A 24,133-nucleotide genomic window follows, 5' to 3' on the forward strand; every position below is an offset into this window, starting at 1 on the left:
GAAATTTATAAAGATAATTTGTAGCTTCTCCTGACTAAGCTTATCCGGAAAGATCGTATAAATTTGTAGGCTAATTATCGACCAAGGCTAATTTAATAATTAGGTTGAGCTTAGTTTAGGATTTTAATGTTGAAAACATAATTATAACCGACCTTAGCTCAGTTGGTAGAGCGGAGGACTGTAGTTGGAACAACAGACATCCTTAGGTCGCTGGTTCGAATCCGGCAGGTCGGATAATAAACTTCTCTTTTTTCTTGTTTCCTTTTTTTTTAGTTCTCAGGCAAACTTTCTTCCACTACGTTTTACAAAAATACATTTGGAAAGAAAACAAAGGCAACTTTTTCTTTTTTTCCTTGCAAACAAACAAATCCTCTTTCACTGTTATATAATTATTTGTAGCGAGAGCAACAGCCCCCAAATTTAATGATTGCTACATATAATTTCAAGAGACAATAAATATTACCCAACAGTATGATATAGAAGATGAACATGTACAATTACAATTTTTTAGGAAATTACTCTACACTTGAAGCAGAAGTAATTTCTAAGAAATTACAATAAAAAGTTGATGCTGCAAAACAAGAACCCTACTCTCCAGTGCCATGCTTGGTGGGTGTTTCATTCGGCTCCAGACATGACACTGTTCAGTTGTTATCAGAAGCTGCTTCTGATGAAGAATATTGTCCAGCAGGGTACCTGGTCTTCACAAATCAATCTAGTATCTGCTTAAGTTCTTCAACTAAATGTGCTCTTCCACAAGGATCCATCTGTATCAGTATCAAAACAAACAAGTTATCAGCAAGTTTGATGTGCCCTCTTGATCATAGCAATAAATATAGGATTCTGGTTTGTTTCAAAGAGAAAAAGTACCATAAGGACAATCAGAAAGTAATAAATTGTGAAATCAATTGTAAATAGATACTCGAATAGAAGACAAAATGACTCAAATGAGAAGTATCATAAAAACCAAAACATGTGTCAAACTCATCACAAATAGCCAAAACAGAACATTTTGTCAAGTCCATTGAAATCTGCATACATCTGATAAGAAGACTCAAGACTTCATGCGAAGTTAAGACCAAGTTCAGAATCATCGTGTACCCAAGGATTTAGAAATGCATTAAAAGATGTGTGGGGGGGGTATGCTTACCTTGCTGAGAAGGAAAGAAAGACCTCGAGGCAAAGCTTGCAAATGTGAACTTGATTCACCAAGATATGAGAGCATCTGGAGTACTTTTTGATCCCTTAAATCATTGAGATGCTTCTCATAGTTATTAGGATCATCTTTCCAAGAAAAGAAAGTATCATCATCATCCCATTTGCGAGTACCCACTACAGATGGCTCAGAAGCCAGAAACCATTGCTTGATCAACTCTATTGCAGATTTGTGAGACAACTGCTCACCTGCAGCTTCTCTAACGCTCCTCACAAGCAACTCCTCAGATATTCTCCTGTTTAACCTTTCATAGAAGAACAAACGAGAATCTGCCCAGTCTACTACTTTTCTAATCACTCCTTTGGCAACCATTCTTTGGGAAGTATCATGCAACTCAGCAAACCGTATGGCAATCTGAGTGTATATAGGCAACAATTGCTTCTCCCTAGACATTATGCTATTCTGAAGGGACTCTACATCAGCAGAGCTTCCACCTTCCTTGGTTTTCCTTAGCTTCTCTTTCATGACAATCAGTTCTGGATCAAGTCTGCCCATGCATTCAAGAAGCTCCTTTGACCTGAATTTGATCTCAATCAACCCTTCAGGCTCAAGCACATTGCCTTTCGCGGTCCTCTCAGCATACATCTCAATCTGGTCCGGATTGATCTTGCTGTCCACCACAACCCACGCACCTCCGCGTAACTCTCCAGCCATTGGGATGTACACAAAGACAGGCTGCCGATATGTCCTAAGGTTCTCAACGATAGTTGACCCAGCTTGAAGTATCCCTTCAAAGAGGTCTCTCTGCCCGCCTGAAAAACCTCTCCAATTAGCAAGAATGAACAGCGGAATTTCTTCGCGATTAAAGTCTAACAATGCCTGGGATGTCTTTGTGGCAGAATCTGGGAACCACACTTGTCCTGCTTGAGGAACTTCCCTTTCATGGGAATCTAGCTGACCAGGGTCTGCAGGGATGACTTGCTTCATAGTCTGGGTTTCAACAGCTATGATCCCCACAGGGATTCCACCAAGCCTTGCCCTTCCTGTAACCACTGTCCTTGCCCAACCTTCAAATGTTTCTATGAAGCTATCTCTGTCAAAGATACCTCCCAACCATGTCCCTTCTCCGTTATGAATACCACAGATAGCAGCACGGGAATCGCATGAGTTTTCAGGGAAGTATGCCACAGGTCTCTGTGGAGGGTCCACAGGTATTGAGATCGGAAGAGGTCCACCTACACGGGTTGGAACATAGCTAAGCCACTTCAATATAGCTGAAATGCCTTCAAGATCATCCTTCACAGTCAGATGAGCTACCCCATTTGTTGCCATGATTTTTGGGCCACCCAGTTGCATGTGGGAGCTGTACACTTCCCGGCGAAGAAGCTTGTTCAAGGCAGGATACCCAGTTAAAATTATAGGCTGATCAAGGCGCTGAATGCACCTCATGCCAAGGCGAGCAAGATAAGCTCCAATGCCCACGGTTTTTCCTGTCACAAAGGTCAGAGTAAATGTCTCCTTGTAAGCTCTGGAATAAGCACTGGCTATGGCACCACTTCCACTTAGATTCTCAACACCCAATCCCTCCTCTTTCCCTACTACGGCGTCCAGGACCCATCTTGCTTCACCAGATTCTAGTTTCAGCTCATGTGCTATAACCGACGAACTGATTCGAGCATAATCTTCTGGAGTCAGATAGATATACTGAAAGCCACGTTCAGGACTCAAGGAGTCAGACCATCCAACACGAAAGCAAGCATTTACTTCTTCTGCTAGCCCAATCCTAGCACCAGCATTTGCCGCCAAATAGATTAGAGGAATTTTCCTTTCACAGGCTAGATTGGTGACGGCATCAAAGAATGCATCTTCTCTTGGACCAAAAGATCCGGATTTGAAGGTCACATCATTTGCTACCACAATTATCTGCCTTCCACTAGGGAATTCTGGTGTAAATATCTCCATGCACCAAGCTACCATGCCGACATCATTGAGACCTGGAGAACGCTCAATCAGAACTAGAGGAGTACCCCATGCTCCAAGGTTATCAGAAAATGCAAGTTCTGCCACTCTCAGAAGATCTTTAACATCTTCCCTGGTTTTAGAATCACCTGACTTGCAAGATTGCCATGACTGCCGCAGTGCTGTTTCAAATGCCTACAAGAAAAACTCTTATTCTTGACGATATATAAGGCATGTGATTTTTGTGAAAGTATGATGCAATAAGCCAATGATTAGATATGTTATAGCACAACTAAAAAGGTACAAAACTTACCAGTGGAAAATCATAACAGTAAGTGGTATTGCTCCTCCTAGCTAGAAAACGCTTTAAATCTACGACACCCATCCGCTGATATGGAGCAATCAATGACACACCATGCAAAGGACCGAGTACTGAGGCGGCAGAATGGTACATCAGTTCCTGAGATTTGTTCTCTTTCACTTCTCGGTAGATCTATGATAGAAAGAACAAAAAAAAGTTGTAGATCAATACAGAATTAGACAAATCACATGTCTGAGACCATACTTGATGAAATCCTTATAAGCTCAGTAACTTGCATCTGAAAAAAAAAATGTTCTACATAGCTATATTACAATTTACAAGTTCTAGCCAGCCAGCTCTACATGAGTTCAATAAACTTAAGTAAATACGCTTACATGCACATTGCATGTATGACCAGTGACATTAGTCACTGCAATCCTCCAAGAACCACTAGCTGATCCATCACAATCCAACCAAAGCTTCACTTCCCACTCACAAACGGCCAGACGATGCATCCATACTCCAACCAGCTCATGAATCTTCAAAGCCATTTCTTTTAATGCCATGCAGACAGTAGGTTCATCTGGACACATCTCTACATTCATTGTCCTGAATGTGGTAGAAAAGAAAGAAATTTAATACTACATGAGAGAGGACATAAATATAACTCGTAATTTGAGGAAAGGGTAGTAAAGAAAATGGAGAATGATGTGGATATAAATACTTACCTTGAAGGAATAATATCAGAAAACATTTGTTCCCGCAATATGCAAAGAAACATGTGCGAGTGATCTGATCTGATGGTTGCTTTATGAACATGTAGTTCTAATTCTTCTAGTGCTGCCATTAATGATCTTAGTATACTGCTTGATGTAAAGGATAGAGAAGGTTGTGCACGACTTGTTTCCAAGTAAACAACTTCATTTGATGAAAATCCAGTAGGGGTGCTGGGTTGTCTGAGAAGCGTGCGGAGAAACATCCTTTGGATAGGTGCCGTGGGATCACAAACAGTGTACAGGTGCCACTGGCGGTCAAGCGATGATGTATACTGTATGTTCTTATAACCTTTAAGCTTGTCCTATATTCACAATATACAGCAATGAAGGTAATCACAATAGACAGGGCTCAAGAGAACTAAATTCTAGAGTTAAATAGATAAACACAGCTACAGGCCTACAGATACAGACCAATTCAAGAAAGGTAGACAAAGGCGGCTCCAAGTGTCGAATAAGTGGCTCTTCATCGTAATGGAGCTTCTCAGCTGACCAGTAAAAGAAGTGACGCATAGGTGCCCGGCCTTCATCTCTCTGTATAATGCAGCTAATAACCCTGACACCTGATTCACAGAGACCAGAGCTTAAAGCATTCTCCTTAAAAATCTTCGCTAGTTTGTTTACTCTTTCCTGGGCCTGATCTTCATCACCGCTGCCAAGAAAAAAAGAGTGTAAATGATAACTAGGAAATTCAAACTACTTATTTGTTGACCATAAGCTTTTTGATTGACATTAATAATTCGTCTTGAGAATTCCGCAATAATTTTATTGCAAATTATCATAAACGTAAGGTTAAGCAGCCTAACACACCTATCTTGAAGTGTACTCATTTGATTATTAATGCCAACCAATGCAACATGCAGCATATTGCCTTGAGTATAGTGCCCAGGTATTTTATCTGAGATCATCTTGTAATTAACTCCAGAGTTTAGAGAATATGTAGCCTCAAGTGCAGCACTTATTGCTGTTGGTAGAAGCTGAAGAGATTTGATGATAACCAAGACCCCCCATCTATTACAATGTTTCTCTACGAATGAATTATTAGGCATTACATCCTTCCCCCTATTTCTTTTCTCAATATGCTCCTCAGAGAACTCCCAGGAAGCAAGGAGACCAGATCTGTGCCATTGCATCCGAACACTGTCCTTGACAAGGTATGGCTGGAAAAATTTATCAGGTCAAATGTTGCACAGAGTTACACAATATAAATATTTGCTAATGTTCTATCAACTAAGAGGGAGAAAAAGAAGAGTGATATGCAACAGTGAGAAAAGCGTACTGATACCTGGTATAGTCTGCGTATGTATGTTTCAACCACTCTCCTCTGGAGGGTAGGATCACCATGATCAAATAGAGCTACAAGGGCATCCTCAACTGCCAAAGGAGCGCTAACAATATCCTCCATCCTTTCATTGATGGCGTTTTTCCTCCGGGGAGTAGAAACACGCTCCCCTTCTTCAGTGAACATCTCTAGCTCCGATAGGCTTCTAGCAATGCTTGTGCGGAGTTCACTCAGTTTGGTTTGTTCAAGAAGCTGACTTGCTTTAAGTGCCAACTGCGATGGTCGCATTTAAGACACGATTCACATAGTGACAATAAAAAAGACAGCATACAGGAACTTCTAAAATTTTCAGTTCGGTTTCAAATAAGAGTCAGGTTATGACCTCAGAATATGTCGTGTGATTAAGAGCAGAAAAGCGAATCAACTGGTCCCTATAGGCAGCAGGGTTGGGGTAAACCAATGCTTCCATAAGTTGTAGTATCAGCTTATTTTTACTTCTCACACCCTTCAAAAATAAAAATAATACCTTCCATTACTAAAGCTTCTATATTCATAATCCAAATAACATTATCCACCTTATTGTGAGTATGATTGATAAAGCATACAAAATGGAGAACTGAGACAATAAGTCATATATTAGTTTATGGATCCATTAAAAGTCTTACATTGTGAGCATGACATCATAAAGAAAATTACCTGATGGGACAGTACTATATCAACAACCTTTCGGAGATCTTTATTATGTTGAAGACGGAGATATTCTATGACATCGGCCTATAAGGAAAAAAGATCATAAGGTCTCATGTAAAGAAGTTACATAGAAGACCACTATTGATGATAATGGCTGCAAAAAGCCCCAAAAACAATTATTGCACAAAGGAACTATTTCGTAATGTTTGTCTTGGACCTCTTGGTTTAGTAGAATTATTAAAGCAACAAGTCATTGTATAACTGTATTATATATAAGAATGACCTGAATGTTATCATTGAATAGTTCTTCGACCGACAGATACTCCTCAAAAAGAGTGCGGACGATAAAACGAGCATGGCTTTCTCTTCCACCCTCATATGACTTCACAAGATTCATAAGGGGTTCCACAAGCCTCTCAAGTGTGGCCCTTTCTTTCCCAGAGCAGGAGGAGAGATGATCCTGCAACGTCACTTGTTGAGAGAGTTTCCAATGAAAAATGTGTCGAGGGAAGGCCCCAAGTAAATTGTGTACAAGATTTGCTGACCTCAAGAACTCCCCTAAGTAAATTGGAAGGAAAATCATGTTTCTTCTGGAAGTTTGAAATTGATTCATATTCCTTATACTTAGCATCCAACTACAATGTATCAAACCACACAAAACTCTCAGTCAGCAGTCAAATTATCCAAAGGGATAAAAAAAGGTAGCAGAAAGGTGATATGAAGGAAGAAAAAAAAAATTTCCAAACTGGAAGTAAAAAGTTCTACAAGAACCTCATTCCTAAGGACTTTTGATAGTCGAGTTGCCAATGCAGACATGTTTTCTTGCCACTGGAGGAAAGGAAGCACAGGACTGTCTAAACAGTTCAGCAAATCTTGTACAACCTGACAAAAGGAGACGATTAAAAATAATAAAATTATTCATATATAGATTATATAACTATTTAAGTAGACCATGCAGCAACGCTATCACATAATTAGTTAATTCATTTAGTTACTTGATCACCGAGAAGAAAATAGAAAGCAAATGGATTAACTGTTACAACTAGTTGAAGATTCCATAGTAGAAAAATAGGCAAACAAACTTGAGAGGTACTCTGTGAAAACGTAATTTTGTACTAAATAGCACGACACACTACACCATAGTGTTCCACTATACTTAGGGCTGTCAAAATAATCAAGCTGGCTCGAGATCGGCTAGATAAGGCTCGTATTCGAAGCGAGCCAAGCTTGATCAATTGAATCAAGCTCGAATTTAATTTCAAGCCGAGCTTGAGCAAAAGCCAGATCAATAAGGCTCAATTTGTATATAAATATAAATAATAAGTAAATAAATAACTATATATATAAGTAAGATGCAATTTGGTTACATATTTGATTTGATTTTATAGTGTAGACCACCAAAGATTCAATTTAAGCTTGTTTCAAGTTGGATTCAAGCAAGGATTATCGTGCTAACTTGGTAGGTGAGTGCCATGCTGATATAATATCAATACATTGTATGAGGGATACATAACAACACCTCTTATCTCCTCTCTTTACAGGCAATCATTGAGAAAGGCTAGAGGATGCTATTAATGGTGGAGAACACTGATGCAAAACAATCATCCCCCTCTCTACTCCTCGTCATGGCTGTCGTGCTCATTTCCTTTCGTTGGTGCCCTAAATAAAGGTTGAAGATGACAGGACTAGGGCACTAATGAGAGAGGAAAAGAGCACGATGATGATGACTATGGCTTGACGAGAGGAGTATCATCGATGGTGGAGGATCCCTCTCCCTCTTCTTTTTTCCCTCCCTCTCTTGCATGAGGCCAACAGTAGAGCCCACGATCAACAAATGTTGCGGCACATGTAGTGCCGTGCCATGCCATAGGTACAACAATCTCTAGATTCAGAACTACTTCGAGTTTGAACTTAATTCAAGCTTGACTGGAAATAGGTCTGAATTTTGCTTATCAAGCAGCTCGAAATAGTCTCGAATTGAAATTATTCACAATCAACAAGCGTTGCGGCACGTGCTATGCCACAGGCACGACAATTCCTGAATTTAGAACTGGTTCAAGTTTGACCTCAACTTAGGCCTGATTTTGTTTATCAAGCTGCTTGAATTGAAATTAATCAATTCAAGCTACTTTGGCTTAGGCTTGACAATAATTTCAAGTCAAGCTTGAATAAAGATCGGCTCGACTATACCCCTAACTATACCAGAACCTAAAGAACAAGGACAAGATACAAATTTATGCAAAGAGAAACCACTTCCAAAACTAAGATAATCACATTGAAAAGAAAACATGTAAGACTAAGTGACTAACTAAGTCGAAATTATGTAAGACAAATTAAGCAAAAAAGAAAAAAGAAAAAAAGGCACAAATTAGTATACTCTATGTCATAAAAAAACAAATTAAAATGGTGGTGAACTATTTCTATTTAGTTTATATAGTTTCACAGTTTCACCGTCCCTACTTCCTTGATGTTATGTTCATAGCCAGAAAGAATCATCTGAGCAGCATTTAAACTTGCAGCACATCTTTGGTGAATTTTGCCAGAAACTGCAGTGGGAGGTCCCAGCTGAGGAAATGCGCCATGAAATGGTTCGGCCCTCCTCACAGAAGATGGATCGTCCAGGTCCAACCTTGCTATGAGGTCACCAGCCTGCAATAAGATGTATTTTTGGCCTAATTTGAATGAACATATCCTAGAGTACTCAGAGAATATCATATCAGCAGTAAATAAAAGTTACCTGCACTGACTGGCCTTCAGACATCATGAAATGAATGACCCCAGATGCAGGCAATAAAAGTGGCATGCACATCTTCATCACCTCAACCTCCGCATATGGTGTATCAGTGTCTACATAAGCACCATCAGGAACCAAGAAATGAAGAAGTTTGCATGGTGCCTCAGCCAACAACTTAGATGGATCATGATCATTCTGCAAGGTTCATATCATTCTCAATATTGAATTAAAAAAATAAATAAATACTGAAGAACAATATAGACTTCATCCTAAATAACTGAAAATCAGATGTGCACCTGTCTTTCCAGAATAAGTGATGCTAATCCAAAAGGGACAAATATTCAAGTAACAAAAGGTGAAAGAAAGTAGAACCAAATTTCAGAAAATAATATGCTTCTCATCGTCATAATTCTTGCAACCAAGTCTGTAATAAACCTCGTATCACTACTCGTACAGCTTAGCAATCCTACAAATGCACAGAAGCACTCTAGCCAACAAAATTAACTCAGGATGCTACCCTAGTTCCCTTCTGTTAATCATTTAGTTCGTGCATTAAATCAAATTGAAATTCCAAAGCTAATGCCTTACATTGTCTGAGTATGCATGTCAATCAGTAGTCCACTTCATGTACAGGCAGTCTTCTTAACTTTTGGGCTAATACTCAACAAAAAGCAGCTCGGTATTACATTTTTACCCATTTCCTTTCCCAATATTTTGGGCCAAAATGAGGTTGCTGCCTCCTCTACATAGAGCATGAAAAGCTCCTGTACAACTGGCCCACTGGATCACCATAAGTCCACAACTCAAATTCACCTGTCTCAACAACCACCTCCGTGAGCTGGAAATATGGCTCTACAGTCACCCTGAATGATTTTGGATCCAATCCCCAACATCCTCGGATTAGGTGCATTGCAACTAGGGTGTTAGCAGCAAGTTGTAAATCAAAAAGTTTCCGATGCCATGAAAGTAGGATATAAAAAAACTAGGGACAAGTAATAACATAAGCAGTCTGTCCTACCTTTGAACATAATCCTCACAGGCAAAAGCAGAGCGTTAAGATTTATAGGATTAAATTTATGATTTCAAAAATAAATAAACACCACTGTTCAAAAAATAAATAAATGCCACTATCATATATCTTCAATTCAAGTAGAAAAATATGTGCACAAAGGTGTTCTATTACAATCTGCAGTCCAGAACTTGTTCCCTCTCTAGATGTGTAGTATACAATATGGAGGCATTTAATAACCTTTATTCTAAGAAACAGTACATAGTGTTCTTCCTATCATGCTTTCTTTAATGTGTTCCAGTACCATTATTCTATACTAAATTCAGATTTCCTATTGCAAATATTTTCCCTTTAAAGAGCACGGTACAAGAGGATTTGTACCAGTCTTTCTGAAATAATATGGATAAAATCATGAAATAGTAAAAGTAGGATAACTTTCTTCACCTGTAGCAAGCATGTTCTTCCATTAATAAGAAGGTGAGTACCCGCAGCCTCTTCTTCAGCATATAATACATGGCTGCTTCCATTCAACTGCAGAATGTTACCGTCAGGGATTAAATAATGCTTCACACAATAACAAGTAATTTTGCAAATTAGTTGAACGAGAGAGCATCAAAGAACAAGATAACAAAACCATTTCAGAGGAACGATACATAGCCAATGGTTTTCTATATACAAAAAGTTGCATCTCTTTATGTAATTTAGTTGTTATGTATTCTTCAAGTAGAAAAAGATGGACTATTTAGAAAATTGATGCATGTCACATCATTTTCGTGTCATGTGCTCAATTTAAGTCCCTGGATTCAATTTAGTGTCCCTGGATTTAAATTGATGCATGTCTAGATGAACCATGTGAGATCCTGGAATCTTTCAAGACTAAGGAGTCTCAAACAGTCCTTTCGTGGAAAAACAAAGTAGGTGATAGTTTAACAGTTTCACTGTCATTCTTTAGTGAGGTAGAATGGATTGTTAAAGAAGTCAAAAATGATACCATCATGGTACATAATAGAAAAATAGAAGCCATCATGATACACTAATAGAGCAAAATAGAAGCTTTGATACTGCCATCTTGTGGTGTTAAGAAGCAACTGCAAGAGCAACATAATGATAGTAAGGGAATAGAAAGTATGGAAGTGTTTACCTGCATCAGAAGACCACCATCGCGCAATGTATGGATCTCTGCTTCAATCTCTGATCCATTCATCCGTAGTTTGTAGGTACGAGGTCCACCCCTTACCAACTCAACCTATGAAGAGCCACAACACAGTCAACAATGAAGAAAAAGTGTAACTTCCGGTTGATTAGGATTTAAGATATTGTTGAGACATTCAGGGTGAAAAGGTCTTGGAATATTACCGTGTACTTACTACCTTCAATATTTAATGTAACGAATGCATTGACAAGCGATATGTGCTGCAAGAGTATATTCCAAATTACTATACTATGTTAATTAACAAAAGGACAAAACATCTAAATGTCAAATTCAGTAGAAGCCTCTGTTATATTACATTACCCTGGGTGGTATTTGACCTTTTCCAAGATAACCAACATAGTCTGAAACAATAGCTGCACTGCTAGTTGATGCTTTCTGGCAGTATTTATAGCAAGAAAAGAAATATTAAATTAGATAGTTTACAAGATTAAAAATGTCTAGAAGAAGAAATGGAGCACCCAACCAATTCAAAATTGGACTGCCACAACTAAATCACTAGGACTTACATAAAGAGCCCCTCCAACAACTGAAAGGTACCAAGGAGGCCTCTCAACTCTAACACGCATAGCTATTCTGCTGTCCAGCCAACCAGTGTGGATCTTATTGTCCCTGTATTCTGAAGCCTGAAAAGGCAGCAATGAGATTGCAAGTGAAATATGCACAAGAGAATATGAAAGAGAGTAAGAAGATATCATACATTCATGAGATCAATGCTGTAATCAACGTTAGTGTGAATTTCTCCTCGAATTTGGATCTCTTTTAGCCCAAGAACCATATTTGCTATTGCTAAGGTCCGAGATTCCCCAAATGCAAAAACATGACCTAAGAATAGAGCAAGAGGGTAAAAAAGTGAAACTAGTGAAGACTAAGAAAATCTCGCACCTATCATCCATACATACCAAATTGGGAATCAGAGAACTCATGAATCCCTCCTCCGGACTGTGAACAACATAGGAATCATTTTTGCAAGTCAATCTCTCAGCAAGTAAAATGTACAGTCAAAATAATAGAAAACAAATCCTTCAAATTTAAAAAGTTAGAATGCTCTAAATTTCTGTATACTTGGCCTCATGCAAATGTGGTCCCATGGCCCATTCGTAAATAGACTAGTCATCTCAATAGGACGTTATATCTTTTGCCTCTATTTTCTTTATGCCTAATTGAGTAGCTGGTAGATAAGTAACCTACATAGGACAGGTCCAAGTGCATTATGGCCTTTAATTGCAAGGAGGGGGACATTTTTTTTTTTTTGCCATTTAGTGAACAAGATAACAGAGGTTATAACAACAATGCATCCAACCTTCCTAGCATTCTTCAAGGAATGTACCTTAACAGAGAAGTAAGCCCATACATTTGGCTTGCTTTTGAAACTAAGCTCCTGCAAAAGGTCGATTAAACAAAATCAAGTTGATCATAAGCCAAAATCTAGGCATGCAAGTATGTTGTCAAATTTGAAGAGTATTACCTGCACTTTCCCACTAGTAGGCTTGAAACCATCATCTGGATCTTCACAGGTTACTCGCACAGCCACACAATGACCTTTTGGCATTATGGACACTGCTTTATCAAAATTAAATGGAGTGGCAAGAACTGATGTCTTTTTCCAACCATCATACCCTCCACCATGTTCCACTCCAAAGAAGCGTCTGATCTCTATACAAGACAATCATAATTAAGGCTAGAAGAAGATAAACAGAGATATATCTGTCTAATGAAAAAGATGTCAGTCTTCAGAAGCCTCATACCAGGAATTTGCCAAAGGGGTATTCCCATTCCTACTGCAACTTGAGCTGCCGGCAAATTTATTTCAGCTATCCACTCAGTTACAGGGTGTTCCACCTGAAAAGGATCGCTGTCAAGTACAAGAAAGAGTACACCTACGACAAATGCAATTTCTGCTTACACCAGGCAAAAACCAGACCTGCAATCGTGGGTTGAGTTCTAGGAAATAGTATTCACCAGTTTCCATGCTGTAAAGATACTCAACGGTAGCAGCACCAACGTACCCCACACACTTAGCAAGTCTTCTTGCTGCCTGCTCCAGCTCTTTCACTGTCTTGGGAGAAGCAACTGTGATTGGTCCCTCCTCGATAATCTGTTTTGTATCAGGTAATCTATCAGAAATATTCTCAGAAAGTTCCTCCACCAGCAAGTGCAAGGGAATTTTGCCCGGGTAAAATATGATCCTTCTTCCAAGACAACTACGAATACGAAAGACAAGGACTACATAGAACACAAATAGTGACATGATCTATGAGAAGATGAACACGTGACTAACAATGTCTGTTGAAAAAAAAAACAATCATGACAGAAAATATGGTTAAGGATTCAGAGGATAAGGAAAATCACTGAATGATTAATCAAGAAAATTTGCCTTCTGATGTCGCCGTTGAACACTACAATCTCGACTGTGCAACGCAGCGATGTTGCCATATTGGTCACACAGCAACTGAACTTCTAGATGTCGACTCTAGAAAAGGAGACCAAAAAACAAGTAGTATGTTTGGTTAGACGTGTGAGATAAAGAAATAACTATAGCAATATTCTCTTCTTCCAAAGAAACCATAATAGGATTCTCATTATATGACATAAAAAAGAGGTATTATTGCATTTTGGTGACATCATATTAAGTTATTCCCACCCAGGAATATTATACCAAAATAACCAAATAACAGAAATTACCACAGTACTTGACAATACAACTGAAAACAGTAGTTCATAATGAAATACATAAGCATATATATATATACTACACACATATGCAACAGGGGACAGATTTAATATTTCAATGAAACTTAGTTGTTCCTAGTACACAAACAGTGAGACAACATCAAATTCACCTATTTTTTCTGTTATCATATTTTTCAATCTTCTCATACACCAGTTAGCAAATCCAAGCATCATTGATAGGTTTGAACAGTAAATCACCAAAAGGCTTATAATGTTTGAACAAGAATCATTTGATACATGATCAATAAAGAGAAAACTTCAAGTTTTGCTCGTGGTTACTTAAGAGGCTCCAGAAAACAGCAGGGACATATCCTCAATAGTCAATTCAATTTGTCATGTCATTATCTCTAGAAGTAACAAAGTCATCAACATGTCAAAAGAATACCATGACCAAGATTTCCTCAACACTCAGTCCATATTGAAAAGGTACGAGCATCCCAATTTTTCATTAGATACAAGAGAATGGCATGTTAGAGGAGCATCAACAGAAAGGGATAGGAAAAGCATGGGAATAGTAACAGAAGTTCATAACTTTAGTATGTTGAGAAGATCTGACCTGAGCAGCAACCTTCATGATAAATATTGGTGAGCCTGGAACTTCACCTTGCACTTGTTTGAACAATGCTCTTACTTCATCATCATTATGTACCTAAAAAATAACTCATGTTTTATTTTCTCATGCTGACAGAAGAAAATAAATTTGTTAGTTATACCCTAAAGATAAGTATAAGTTTAAAAGGAATGAAAAAAGTAAGAACAAAGAAATGGTGAAGATCGTGTCCTCAACTTTCTCTATCACCTTGCTAGAATTTTGCAGGTTATATAATGATGAAAAGAATTTTGCTTTCATCAGTTTAATCAATTTCAGAATGAGAACATATTGTAGTCTTCATGCAAAGATCATTGGAGACAGTAACTAACAATCTCTTTTACTAGAGCAACTTCATGTTAATATAAGAATGGTTATGCCCAACTATGTTGCAATTGAGTGAGAATCTGACCTTCCTTATCCCTTTGCCACCACCACCCCAAGAGGCCTTGATCATGGCAGGATAACCAACTACCTGACAACTAGCTGCGGCTTCCTCAGTGGTATAAACACAAGCTTCCCTGTAGATTTCATCAGGAATAGCATCCAAACAACTTTCTGGTGGTATTTTCACCTGTAAAATCATTTTAATGAAACAGATAAGAAAAAAAAAGAATAACAAAGTACAATGGAAAAGAATACTAACTCTTGATCCACTCCATGGAAGGATCGGGACACCTGCTGCTTGAGCAATCAGAGATGAACCAATTTTATCACCTAGTGCTGCCATAGAGGCAGCTGGAGGCCCAAGAAAGATAATGCCTTTTGCATTCAGTGCATCTGGAAGTTCAGGATTCTCAGATGCATGACCCCAACCAGGCCAAACAGCAGAAACATGGGTTATCTCTGCTACCTGTCATGTACGCAATTGCTATTATCAATTTAGCAAGTAAAAGAAAGAAGTGCACCATTTAAGTATGCAAAAAGTGATCAATCCTGAATGCAAACAATAAAACAGGTCAACAGATGAAGACCTCTATGATGAGTTGCACATTAGCATAGTTATTATTGTTTGTTCCACCAGGAACTTCCACAAACTGATCAGCAATTCTGATGTGTTCTGCATTTATTCTCAAGTCTTCTGGAGTTGCCATAGCTACCAACAGAATTGCCTTCTCTGAACCAAAGGCTTCATAAGCCCATGTCTGGATGCTACGCATAAATTTAACAGCTGCCATTCCATTATTCGCAATTAATATACTGTGGATGGGAGATTTCCCAGCAAGTGCAAAACAGAACTCGTCGACCTTTGACAGTGCAGCTGCATGTCTGACATGAACCATTCCATTCGCTACCCCATTCATGCGCCAATTTTCTGGCATAACTCGCATTCTTTGTTCTTCAGGCATGCTGCTAAACAAAATGAAATCAAGAAAAAGTTCAAAGTTTTTTATAATTTATGGTGTGTAAAGCATGTTACGATCTTCTTCTAATCCTAGTTGGCATGAAAATGTGATATGTCTAGTAGCTTCCATAGTTTAACAAACTATACGTAATTATCTGTTATGTGAAATCAGACTCAGATAGTACGGGAAACCAAAAATACATTTGCCAAGAGCTAAGGGTCAATATTTGCGAACTTGACCCATCATAGAAAATAATACGTCTCATAAGAGTAATACTTAAACAAAATCCAAGCAATGCACCAAGAAAGAGTGATAAATCACACGAAAAGTTTAGGGACCGGAAAGATCTAGAGAGAATCAGTCATAAAATATTATGACTTAAGTTGATATAGAGCATTGCCCCCAAAATAGAATTGAATGGAATCAATTGAAATGTAGGTGTTGTTGTACAAAGATTGGATTAAAGTCCATGAAATTTTGCAGGAACCATCAGCTGAAAATTGCACAGATGAGTTCAGGAAAGACTCTTCGCTATCCTAACTTTACTTAGTTTTATAACTTCTATTTCTGTTGTCCAAATAAAATCTCCAGCATGAAATACGCACTACAAAATTTGCAGAGAAAAGATTATGAAAATGTTAAGCATGCAATCTGCAAGTGTGTCACAAGCAATAAATTTCAATCATTATAATTAATTAGTTCAAATTTCAGAAGTTTCTTTCAAATTCTGATAACAATTACTTGATGCCAATTGAATTAGATCCTGCATCATAAGTGAAAAATCTGGAAAAATACATTGTCATCAAATAAACAAAAAGTAACTGCCCCAGGATACCATCAACGTCCTATCATCTGAAACCTAGAGAGTCTATAGTTCATAATTCAGAACAACAATTACAGTTGCACCACAGCTCACTAATAGAGAAACTCATGACACCAACAACTCCAAAAATAACAAAGATAGCAACACCAGGAACACACTAGAAAGAAATGAAGATTGAATCTTGAGTCGACATACAGAATGTTGGGTCGAGTTACGTTAAAAGAGAAATCGGCGAGTCCAAGAACACCACAGATATAAAGAACTCAGATCACAATTCCTTCAAATCCACCTTGTTTGCGATGGCTGCGCAAAACTCGTTTGTTGAAACGACAGAACCAAAACAATCACTATGCCTTCAAATCTGCCAAATTTGAGATCACTGAAAAGTGGAAACCCATTTGACGAAATGGCTAAACCAACTAAAACTCTACGAGATCAATGGAAAAGGAAGACACTGGTAGAGTGGCACGTCCGAGTAGCGAAGAGGAAAGAGAGAGAGAGTTAAAGAGAAAATCCAAATGGCTTTCAATAGCGAGATATGCTCCTCTCACTGCATTTGAAGGCAATTTGGTCGTATTCGAGCCAAAGTAAACTTTTATTTTTTTGGTGACATTTGAAGTTAATACCCTGGATCTTCATATATTTTCAGTTTACCCCTGCATCTTCTTTTTTTTTTTATCATTCGCGAGCACGAAGGCTAGAACGCTACCGAGACTTGCTTCAAGCCAACCGAGCTGTTCCTCCAAGCTAATCACACTGTCGAGCCATCAACCGAGTCAAGCTAAGTCACCCAACCACCAAATAATTTTTCTACAATATTATTTGGTGTTGAAGTTCAACCCATAACCTCCTTGTTTATAGGGAAGATACTAATACCCTGCATTTTATTTAGATACCACGTCGTCGTTAAGTACACAAACCATTACGAAAATATTCTTACCTAACCTAAACTCTCATTAATTAATAAAAAAGACCAAATAAATTGAACCTAATATTAGGAAATTGACACGCTAATCATATCCAATCAATTCAATTTTAAAGGACTAAAATATAATTCTCAAATTTTTGGAACGGGATGCAGTGCTCCTAATAAACAATAGAGAAGAAGATGTCTAAGGGAAGGTCAAGAGGGAGCATCTCATTTCAATTTTGAAATTTTGGCTAAAGGAGTAGAAGTATTATTATGCCATGGAGGAAGAATAAGAAGAGGATAATAACATTTTAGACATTCCAGTAACAAATTGTTTCAACTATATGGGATATTTTATTTTTATGCTATTGGTTACTGCTAACCTAACAAAGAGTGGCTCTACAAATATTTAGTAAAATATAAGGTGTAATTTACCAATATTAAATACACATAGATGAAAAGATAGGGGGGGTTAAATGTAAATTTCCTAACCTCCGCTAGCGTGCAATTATAAGACAAAAATCCACGTTCGGCATTTGGAACGTCTCCTACCATAGAATTTGACTGTTGGTTAGTTAGTAGTTGGCGTAGATGACCAACTTTTTTATTTATTTTATTTTTTATGTTGATTCATATTGGATATCAAGATATTTGGATTCCAGCTTTCCCTTTTTTTTTTAAAAAAAAAAGTATCACAGAGGGATTCCAGCTTTTGTTAGCTCATTTGAATATTTAAGATATTATTTTCCCAGTCTAATTATATTAAAATACCACTGCCCTTTTGGCAAATATCTCTCAAGAACAAGAAATTAATTCATTTAGATTCAGTATGAGTGAGTGCGGGACCCAAGGTTGCTAGTTTTATGTCCACGTGGACATATATAATTTATGACAAACTTGGTTTCCCCGATCAACCACCGCAAGCTACCTGAAAGGGATTGGACTTCAGTTTAGGTTGGTTTGGGTATTCGATAGTTTAGAAGTGTAATTAATAGAGATGGTCAACTAAAAAACTCGGCATAGTTCATAACGTATTAAAGCTTGCACATCTTTGTTATGTACACGGATGCATTAGTAGATTAAATGAAGTTGTTAACCTAATTTATTTTGGCTCTGGATAGAAGACGTCTGCATGATGATAAATATTCAACAAGGAAACAATGTATAGTTGTAAAAGATTGGATGGAGAATAATAACAATAATAATGAGATGAGTTATGAGAGTAATTAATTGAATCGAAGGCAACGACATCAGCCTTAATTGGCAGCAAGAAATTTGATCTATCCACAGAATCTAAATTTAAAAGAGTAGTTAGCTTCCACTAACAACCATTAATTTTGATGACAGTGATAGAGAACGGTGTGAGGTGTCTACCACATTCTCAGATCTCAATAGTCAACGCCAAGGTCAGAAGACCAATATCAAAGATTTGTTTAGTTAATTCTACCATGACTATCCATGAAGCTTGTTGGATTGGAGTTTAGATACAGCCCAGCCCAGCTCAGTCCAACCCAACCCAACCCAACCGTACTCATTTGCCATGCATTTGGGCTGTTGGATATAAACCAAAAGGCCTTCCGATTCTTTGTGGCCATAACTATTACCATCCTGTAGAGAAGAATGTCTCTTACCGACCAACCATCCTAAAGTTGGTAGGTACCTTCCTCATAATCAAAAAGATTATGAGTTTGACTCTAAGCCCAAATAATATTATAGAGAAATTATTTAGTAATTTGGTGGCTTGACTTGATTTAGTTGAGCAGCTCAGCAGCACGATGATTTAGAGCAGATCTCGGTGTCATTTGGTTCGGAACAATTGTTCGGCGATGCATATAGTTTAAAACCTAAGCTAGACAGCTAAAAACTTAGTGAGGCCTAAGTACATTTATATCTAAGTAGAGTTACTTCTTTGTTCAGTCCATATGTAACTTTTAAGCTCATGAATGATAAAAAAAAATCAATAATATCTCTTGTGTATTAAATATTAAAGATACAAACAAACAAAACACAGTCCCAGCTTCACATGTTCACTACCACAAAATAGTCATAGAAAGGACGACATTATTGTACCCTTTGCTATCTCTCCCTGACAAGATGAAGTCTCTAAAGAAGACAAGGTAAAAACGACCTGCCATGGAAAAGGGGGAAAAAAAAAAAAAAAAGGTAAAAGGGTAAAAGGAGAGAGGGAAAGCGGAAGAAAGTGACACTTAGGGGTGTGGTGTGAGTGACTGAGGGGGCAGGCATTGTTCATTGTTGATTGCTGATTGGTACATGTGGATGGGACCACCTAGTCCTGAGCTCCTGTGAGCCACACCCTTTCCTTGCGGTCGCACCTGACCACAAACTCACTTGTGTGGCTACGGTGAGACCCTTGGCCAATTAATCAGGTCTCATTAATGTCTTGGTGTGTACATGACGAAGACACGAGTGGGAGAGTATTATTATTAATTCATAGAGGTGGGACTCATGATAGAAACAAAGAGAGAGAGAGAGAGAGAGAGAGAGAGAGATCTAGAAAGTGAGAGATTCTCTACTACTTTCGTTTTAGTTATTATCAGATATTTTACTTCTAAGTCTAGGATACGATGAGAGATTTCATATTAATATTTTGACGGGTTTTTTTCCCAACATATTTAATTGTATTGTTACTAATTTTGATTTAATCAATCATAATTAAAATAAAACCATAGTAAGAGAGATTATAATTGAACTAACTAATCATACTAATTAAATAATCTTCATACACACAAAAAGAAATGCATATTGTTATTTGCATTAATAAAAGTTACGAGTTAGTTTTCCTCGGTAATAATTGAATTTTCGTCGCATAATTTAGGCTGGTCTATTTCTTTCGGAGAGTATTAGGGAAAATGTTTTTTTAATCTAGCCTGTTAATTATCTTACATGCTTATAATCTATTAAAAAAATTAAAATTAATCTAAAATCTTAATTTTAAAAATTAAGAACGTATATGGTCAAAAACAAGCTAGAAGCTCACTCACAAGTCACAAGTCACACTTCTCTAAGTGGGTGGGACCCATGCAGTGCCAAGTGGGTGCCCCAACTGTTCGTCTGGCTTCATGTCCACCACGTGTTTACTCGTAAACCCATCTGCCAAGTGGCACCTCCTCCCTCGCATGCATACGTAACGCCTCAGTGACGCCGTTACTCCTCCCCTTCCAGGACCTTCCGCCTCACACCAGAATCATCCACGTGGCGGCCTCGAGAGCGCCCACGCCGTAGTTTTAAAAAAAAAACGCTGTGGGATGAGGCGTCCTCCTGCATGTGGCTCCTGCATGGAGATTGGAGAAGCTCCTATGCGGACCCCCGCCTCGTATCCACCGTCCACCGAGCGTCCACATATATCCTCCTCTGGGAGGAATCGCATGGTGAACTCGTCTACGGTGCTTTTAGGGGCTCCGACCAGTAGGAGCATGCCACGTGTGGGACGCCCTCTTTATAAATAGGCGCCTGGTACCTGCAATCTTTACAGAGTAAAGGGCAAAAGAGGGGAGAGAGAGAAAGAGAGGGAGGAGTAAATTGAGGAGGAAGAAGAGGAAGAAGAAAGGATGTTTATCGAGAAGTTTAAGGTAGAGAGCCCCAACGTTAGATACGGTGAGGAAGAGATCGAAGCGGTGTACAACTACGAGACCACAGAGTTGGTACACGAAAGCCGCGATGGATCGTATCAGTGGATCGTCAAGCCCAAGACCGTCCGATACGACTTCAAGACCGATACCCGTGTACCCAAGCTCGGGTACACCTCATATCACACTCTTGACTCTATTCATTAATAAATAAACATTTTTATTTTATTTTATTTTGTAATGATTTATGTTTATATCCACAGTGTGATGCTTGTGGGTTGGGGTGGGAATAATGGATCTACTCTAACAGCGGGGGTCATTGCTAATAGAGAGTAAGTGGTTCCTTAATTTATTTCCCCCCCGAACACTCTTTGTTTTTTGATTTTATTTGTTGAGTATTTGTTATTTTTGTGTTAAAAATGGTAAATAGAGGGATCTCATGGGTTACTAAGGACAAGGTGCAGCGGGCAAACTATTTTGGATCACTCACCCAAGCTTCCAGTATCAGGGTTGGAAGCTTTAATGGGGAAGAAATATACGCCCCTTTCAAGAGCCTCCTTCCCATGGTAAGTTTTTCCCCTCTTATCTACAAAGGTGTTAGTTAAAGTAAAAAAAAAAAATGAAAGAAAGAAGCAGTAGAAGAACGTGAATCGATGTACGAATTGCAGGTTAACCCAGACGATATCATCTTTGGGGGATGGGATATTAGTAACATGAACTTGGCGGATTCCATGGCAAGGGCCAAAGTCCTGGACATCGACCTCCAGAAGCAGCTCAGACCCTACATGGAGCCCATGGTCCCCCTCCCCGGAATCTACGACCCGGATTTCATCGCCGCCAACCAGGGCTCACGTGCCAACCACGTCATCAGCGGCTCCAAGAAGGACCAAGTCCAACAAATCATCAAAGACATCAGGTGATATATATTTTAGACATAAATTAATTTTCTTTTCTAGCTAGTTGTATGTATATGATATATATGAAATGTGTTTTAAAATCTCTCTTGGTGATAGGGAGTTCAAGGAGAAGAACAAGGTGGATAAGGTGGTGGTGTTGTGGACCGCGAACACCGAGAGGTACAGCAATGTTGTCGTCGGGCTCAATGACACAATGGAGAATCTCATGGCCTCGTTAGATAAGAATGAGGCCGAGATTTCTCCGTCGACGCTGTATGCGCTGGCTTGTGTCCTCGAGAACGTTCCGTTCGTCAACGGAAGCCCGCAGAATACGTTCGTGCCCGGTATGATTTGCGGAATTAACGCCTTTTTGGTTTTTGCGGATGGTCATGAGTTGATTGTGTTTAATCTTGACGAGGTTGCAGGGCTGATTGATCTTGCTATCAAGAGGAACAGTCTTATTGGAGGAGATGACTTCAAGAGCGGGCAGACTAAGATGAAGTCAGTGTTGGTGGATTTTCTTGTTGGAGCTGGAATTAAGGTCTCTAAATTTGATTTCTTTATCGAATGCAAACTGTTCGTGAGATTGTTTTGCGCGAATTGAATTGAAACTGAATTGAATCGAATCATCTTAATCATCTTTCCAGCCGACGTCGATTGTTAGCTACAACCATTTGGGGAACAACGACGGCATGAACCTCTCTGCGCCACAAACTTTCCGGTCGAAGGAGATCTCCAAGAGCAATGTGGTGGATGATATGGTCTCCAGCAATGGCATCCTCTATGAGCCAGGGGAGCACCCGGACCATGTTATTGTCATCAAGGTTGGCACAAGCCCAATTTGTTCACACATTGTATCAGCATATTGCTCATTAAAATTTGTACTAATTCTGCTTAATTGCTTTCGTGCAGTATGTGCCGTATGTCGGAGACAGCAAGAGAGCCATGGATGAGTACACATCTGAAATCTTCATGGGAGGAAGGAGCACCATTGTTCTTCACAACACTTGTGAGGATTCCCTTCTTGCAGCACCTATCATACTAGACTTGGTGCTGCTGGCTGAGCTCAGTTCCAGGATTCAGCTGAAAGCTGAAGGGGAGGTATAAATGGATGGGTTTACAGTTTTGTTCTTGCTTGTTATTAGTTGAGGACTGGCATATATTGGTACTGATGCTCTTCTCTTGTGTGGTTGTAGGAGAAGTTCCATTCCTTCCATCCAGTGGCTACTATCTTGAGTTACCTCACCAAGGCTCCTCTTGTAAGTGTGAATGTTTTGGTGCTCATTTTAGGATTTTAGTTGCTGGCTTGCATGATATATCGTTGATAATTAGATTAATTGATATACTGTGTGGCTGGTTGAAACAGGTACCTCCAGGAACACCTGTGGTGAATGCACTATCCAAGCAGAGGGCAATGCTGGAGAACATCCTGAGGGCTTGCATTGGCCTGGCTCCTGAGAATAACATGATCCTTGAGTACAAATGAGCTCACTAGAGAGGGTGGGTGGGGAAAGGAGTAAATACTCTTTTCCTTCTGTATGACTTGGGGTTCTTTGTTTTGTTTTTTTAATTTCTTCTTCTTCTTCTTCTTCTTCTTCTTCTTCTTCTTCTTCATCTATTGGCATGTATAATTTAGTTGCTGAAGACTTAGTAGAGCAGGCAAATCCCATCGTGTTATCTTGCAGAGATGTAAAAGAATTTGGGGGGCCTTTAGTATATAAAGAAATGCTTTTCTTCATTTTTTTTATGTGTATGTTGAATCCTCTTAATTAGCTGTACTTCTAATAGAAGAATAAGTGCAAATAATACAAGAAGAAAAGAGTAAAGAGTATTGTGCCATGTATAATCTCATCTAGCTACTAGAATTCAATTAATTACACGACTAGTTTCCTAACCAATCCTGGAAAAAGGATTGCGTGGCTTATAACCATAAGGAAAAGCCCAAGCCCAATGAAACGAAAGGCCTTCATAGGCCTCTTTAGCCCACACTAATTACGCGCGAGAATTACCGAACTTGATTATTTGAATTCGTCACGCTAGCATCCAATGATCTCCGAATCAAAACAAACCCCGGGATTCCATAACTGCTTCATACTAAGCAAATCACATTCTCTCTCTCTCTCTCTCTCTCTCTC

The 24,133-nt window shown here is 38.8% G+C and overlaps 2 protein-coding genes and 1 non-coding gene across 4 annotated transcripts; 2 read left to right on the plus strand and 1 right to left on the minus strand.

Moving 5' to 3' along the window:
* The first annotated feature begins 147 nt into the window (after positions 1–147).
* Positions 148–234, plus strand: TRNAY-GUA (transfer RNA tyrosine (anticodon GUA)). Its single transcript is given in 2 exon segments — positions 148–184; positions 199–234. It is a non-coding gene; the product is annotated as a tRNA-Tyr (tRNA).
* Positions 235–459: 225 nt separating this feature from the next.
* Positions 460–17,246, minus strand: LOC140780406 (acetyl-CoA carboxylase 1-like). Of its 2 annotated transcripts, none has more exons than XM_073125936.1 (32): positions 16,801–17,246; positions 15,411–15,786; positions 15,083–15,289; positions 14,849–15,010; positions 14,404–14,496; positions 13,492–13,587; positions 13,039–13,212; positions 12,863–12,956; positions 12,583–12,770; positions 12,445–12,495; positions 12,017–12,056; positions 11,815–11,939; positions 11,624–11,740; positions 11,418–11,492; positions 11,261–11,317; positions 11,046–11,150; positions 10,349–10,435; positions 8,899–9,090; positions 8,622–8,810; positions 6,933–7,043; positions 6,707–6,796; positions 6,445–6,621; positions 6,168–6,245; positions 5,854–5,976; positions 5,475–5,744; positions 5,000–5,349; positions 4,604–4,841; positions 4,145–4,494; positions 3,812–4,025; positions 3,429–3,608; positions 1,151–3,310; positions 460–767 (listed from the first exon to the last, which is right to left on the minus strand). In XM_073125936.1, the coding sequence occupies exons 2-32, from the start codon at positions 15,783–15,785 to the stop codon at positions 711–713; spliced, it is 6,825 nt and encodes a 2,274-aa protein (XP_072982037.1). In that variant the 5' UTR covers position 15,786; positions 16,801–17,246; the 3' UTR covers positions 460–710. The 2 variants fall into 2 exon arrangements, with proteins under 2 accessions (XP_072982037.1, XP_072982038.1); XM_073125937.1 differs by having other exon boundaries at positions 15,411–15,789.
* A 3,739-nt stretch (positions 17,247–20,985) lies between these two features.
* Positions 20,986–23,736, plus strand: LOC140780661 (inositol-3-phosphate synthase). Its single transcript, XM_073126357.1, has 10 exons — positions 20,986–21,272; positions 21,366–21,434; positions 21,533–21,668; positions 21,771–22,018; positions 22,116–22,342; positions 22,424–22,539; positions 22,646–22,822; positions 22,911–23,099; positions 23,195–23,257; positions 23,365–23,736. Exons 1-10 carry the CDS (start codon positions 21,085–21,087, stop codon positions 23,482–23,484), a joined length of 1,533 nt encoding a protein of 510 aa, XP_072982458.1. The 5' UTR covers positions 20,986–21,084; the 3' UTR covers positions 23,485–23,736.
* Positions 23,737–24,133: the final 397 nt, after the last annotated feature.

This window comes from Typha latifolia, chromosome 1 (assembly GCF_019914945.1).
Source record: "Typha latifolia isolate L0001 chromosome 1, TyphaL0001v2, whole genome shotgun sequence".
NCBI lineage: Eukaryota > Viridiplantae > Streptophyta > Magnoliopsida > Poales > Typhaceae > Typha > Typha latifolia.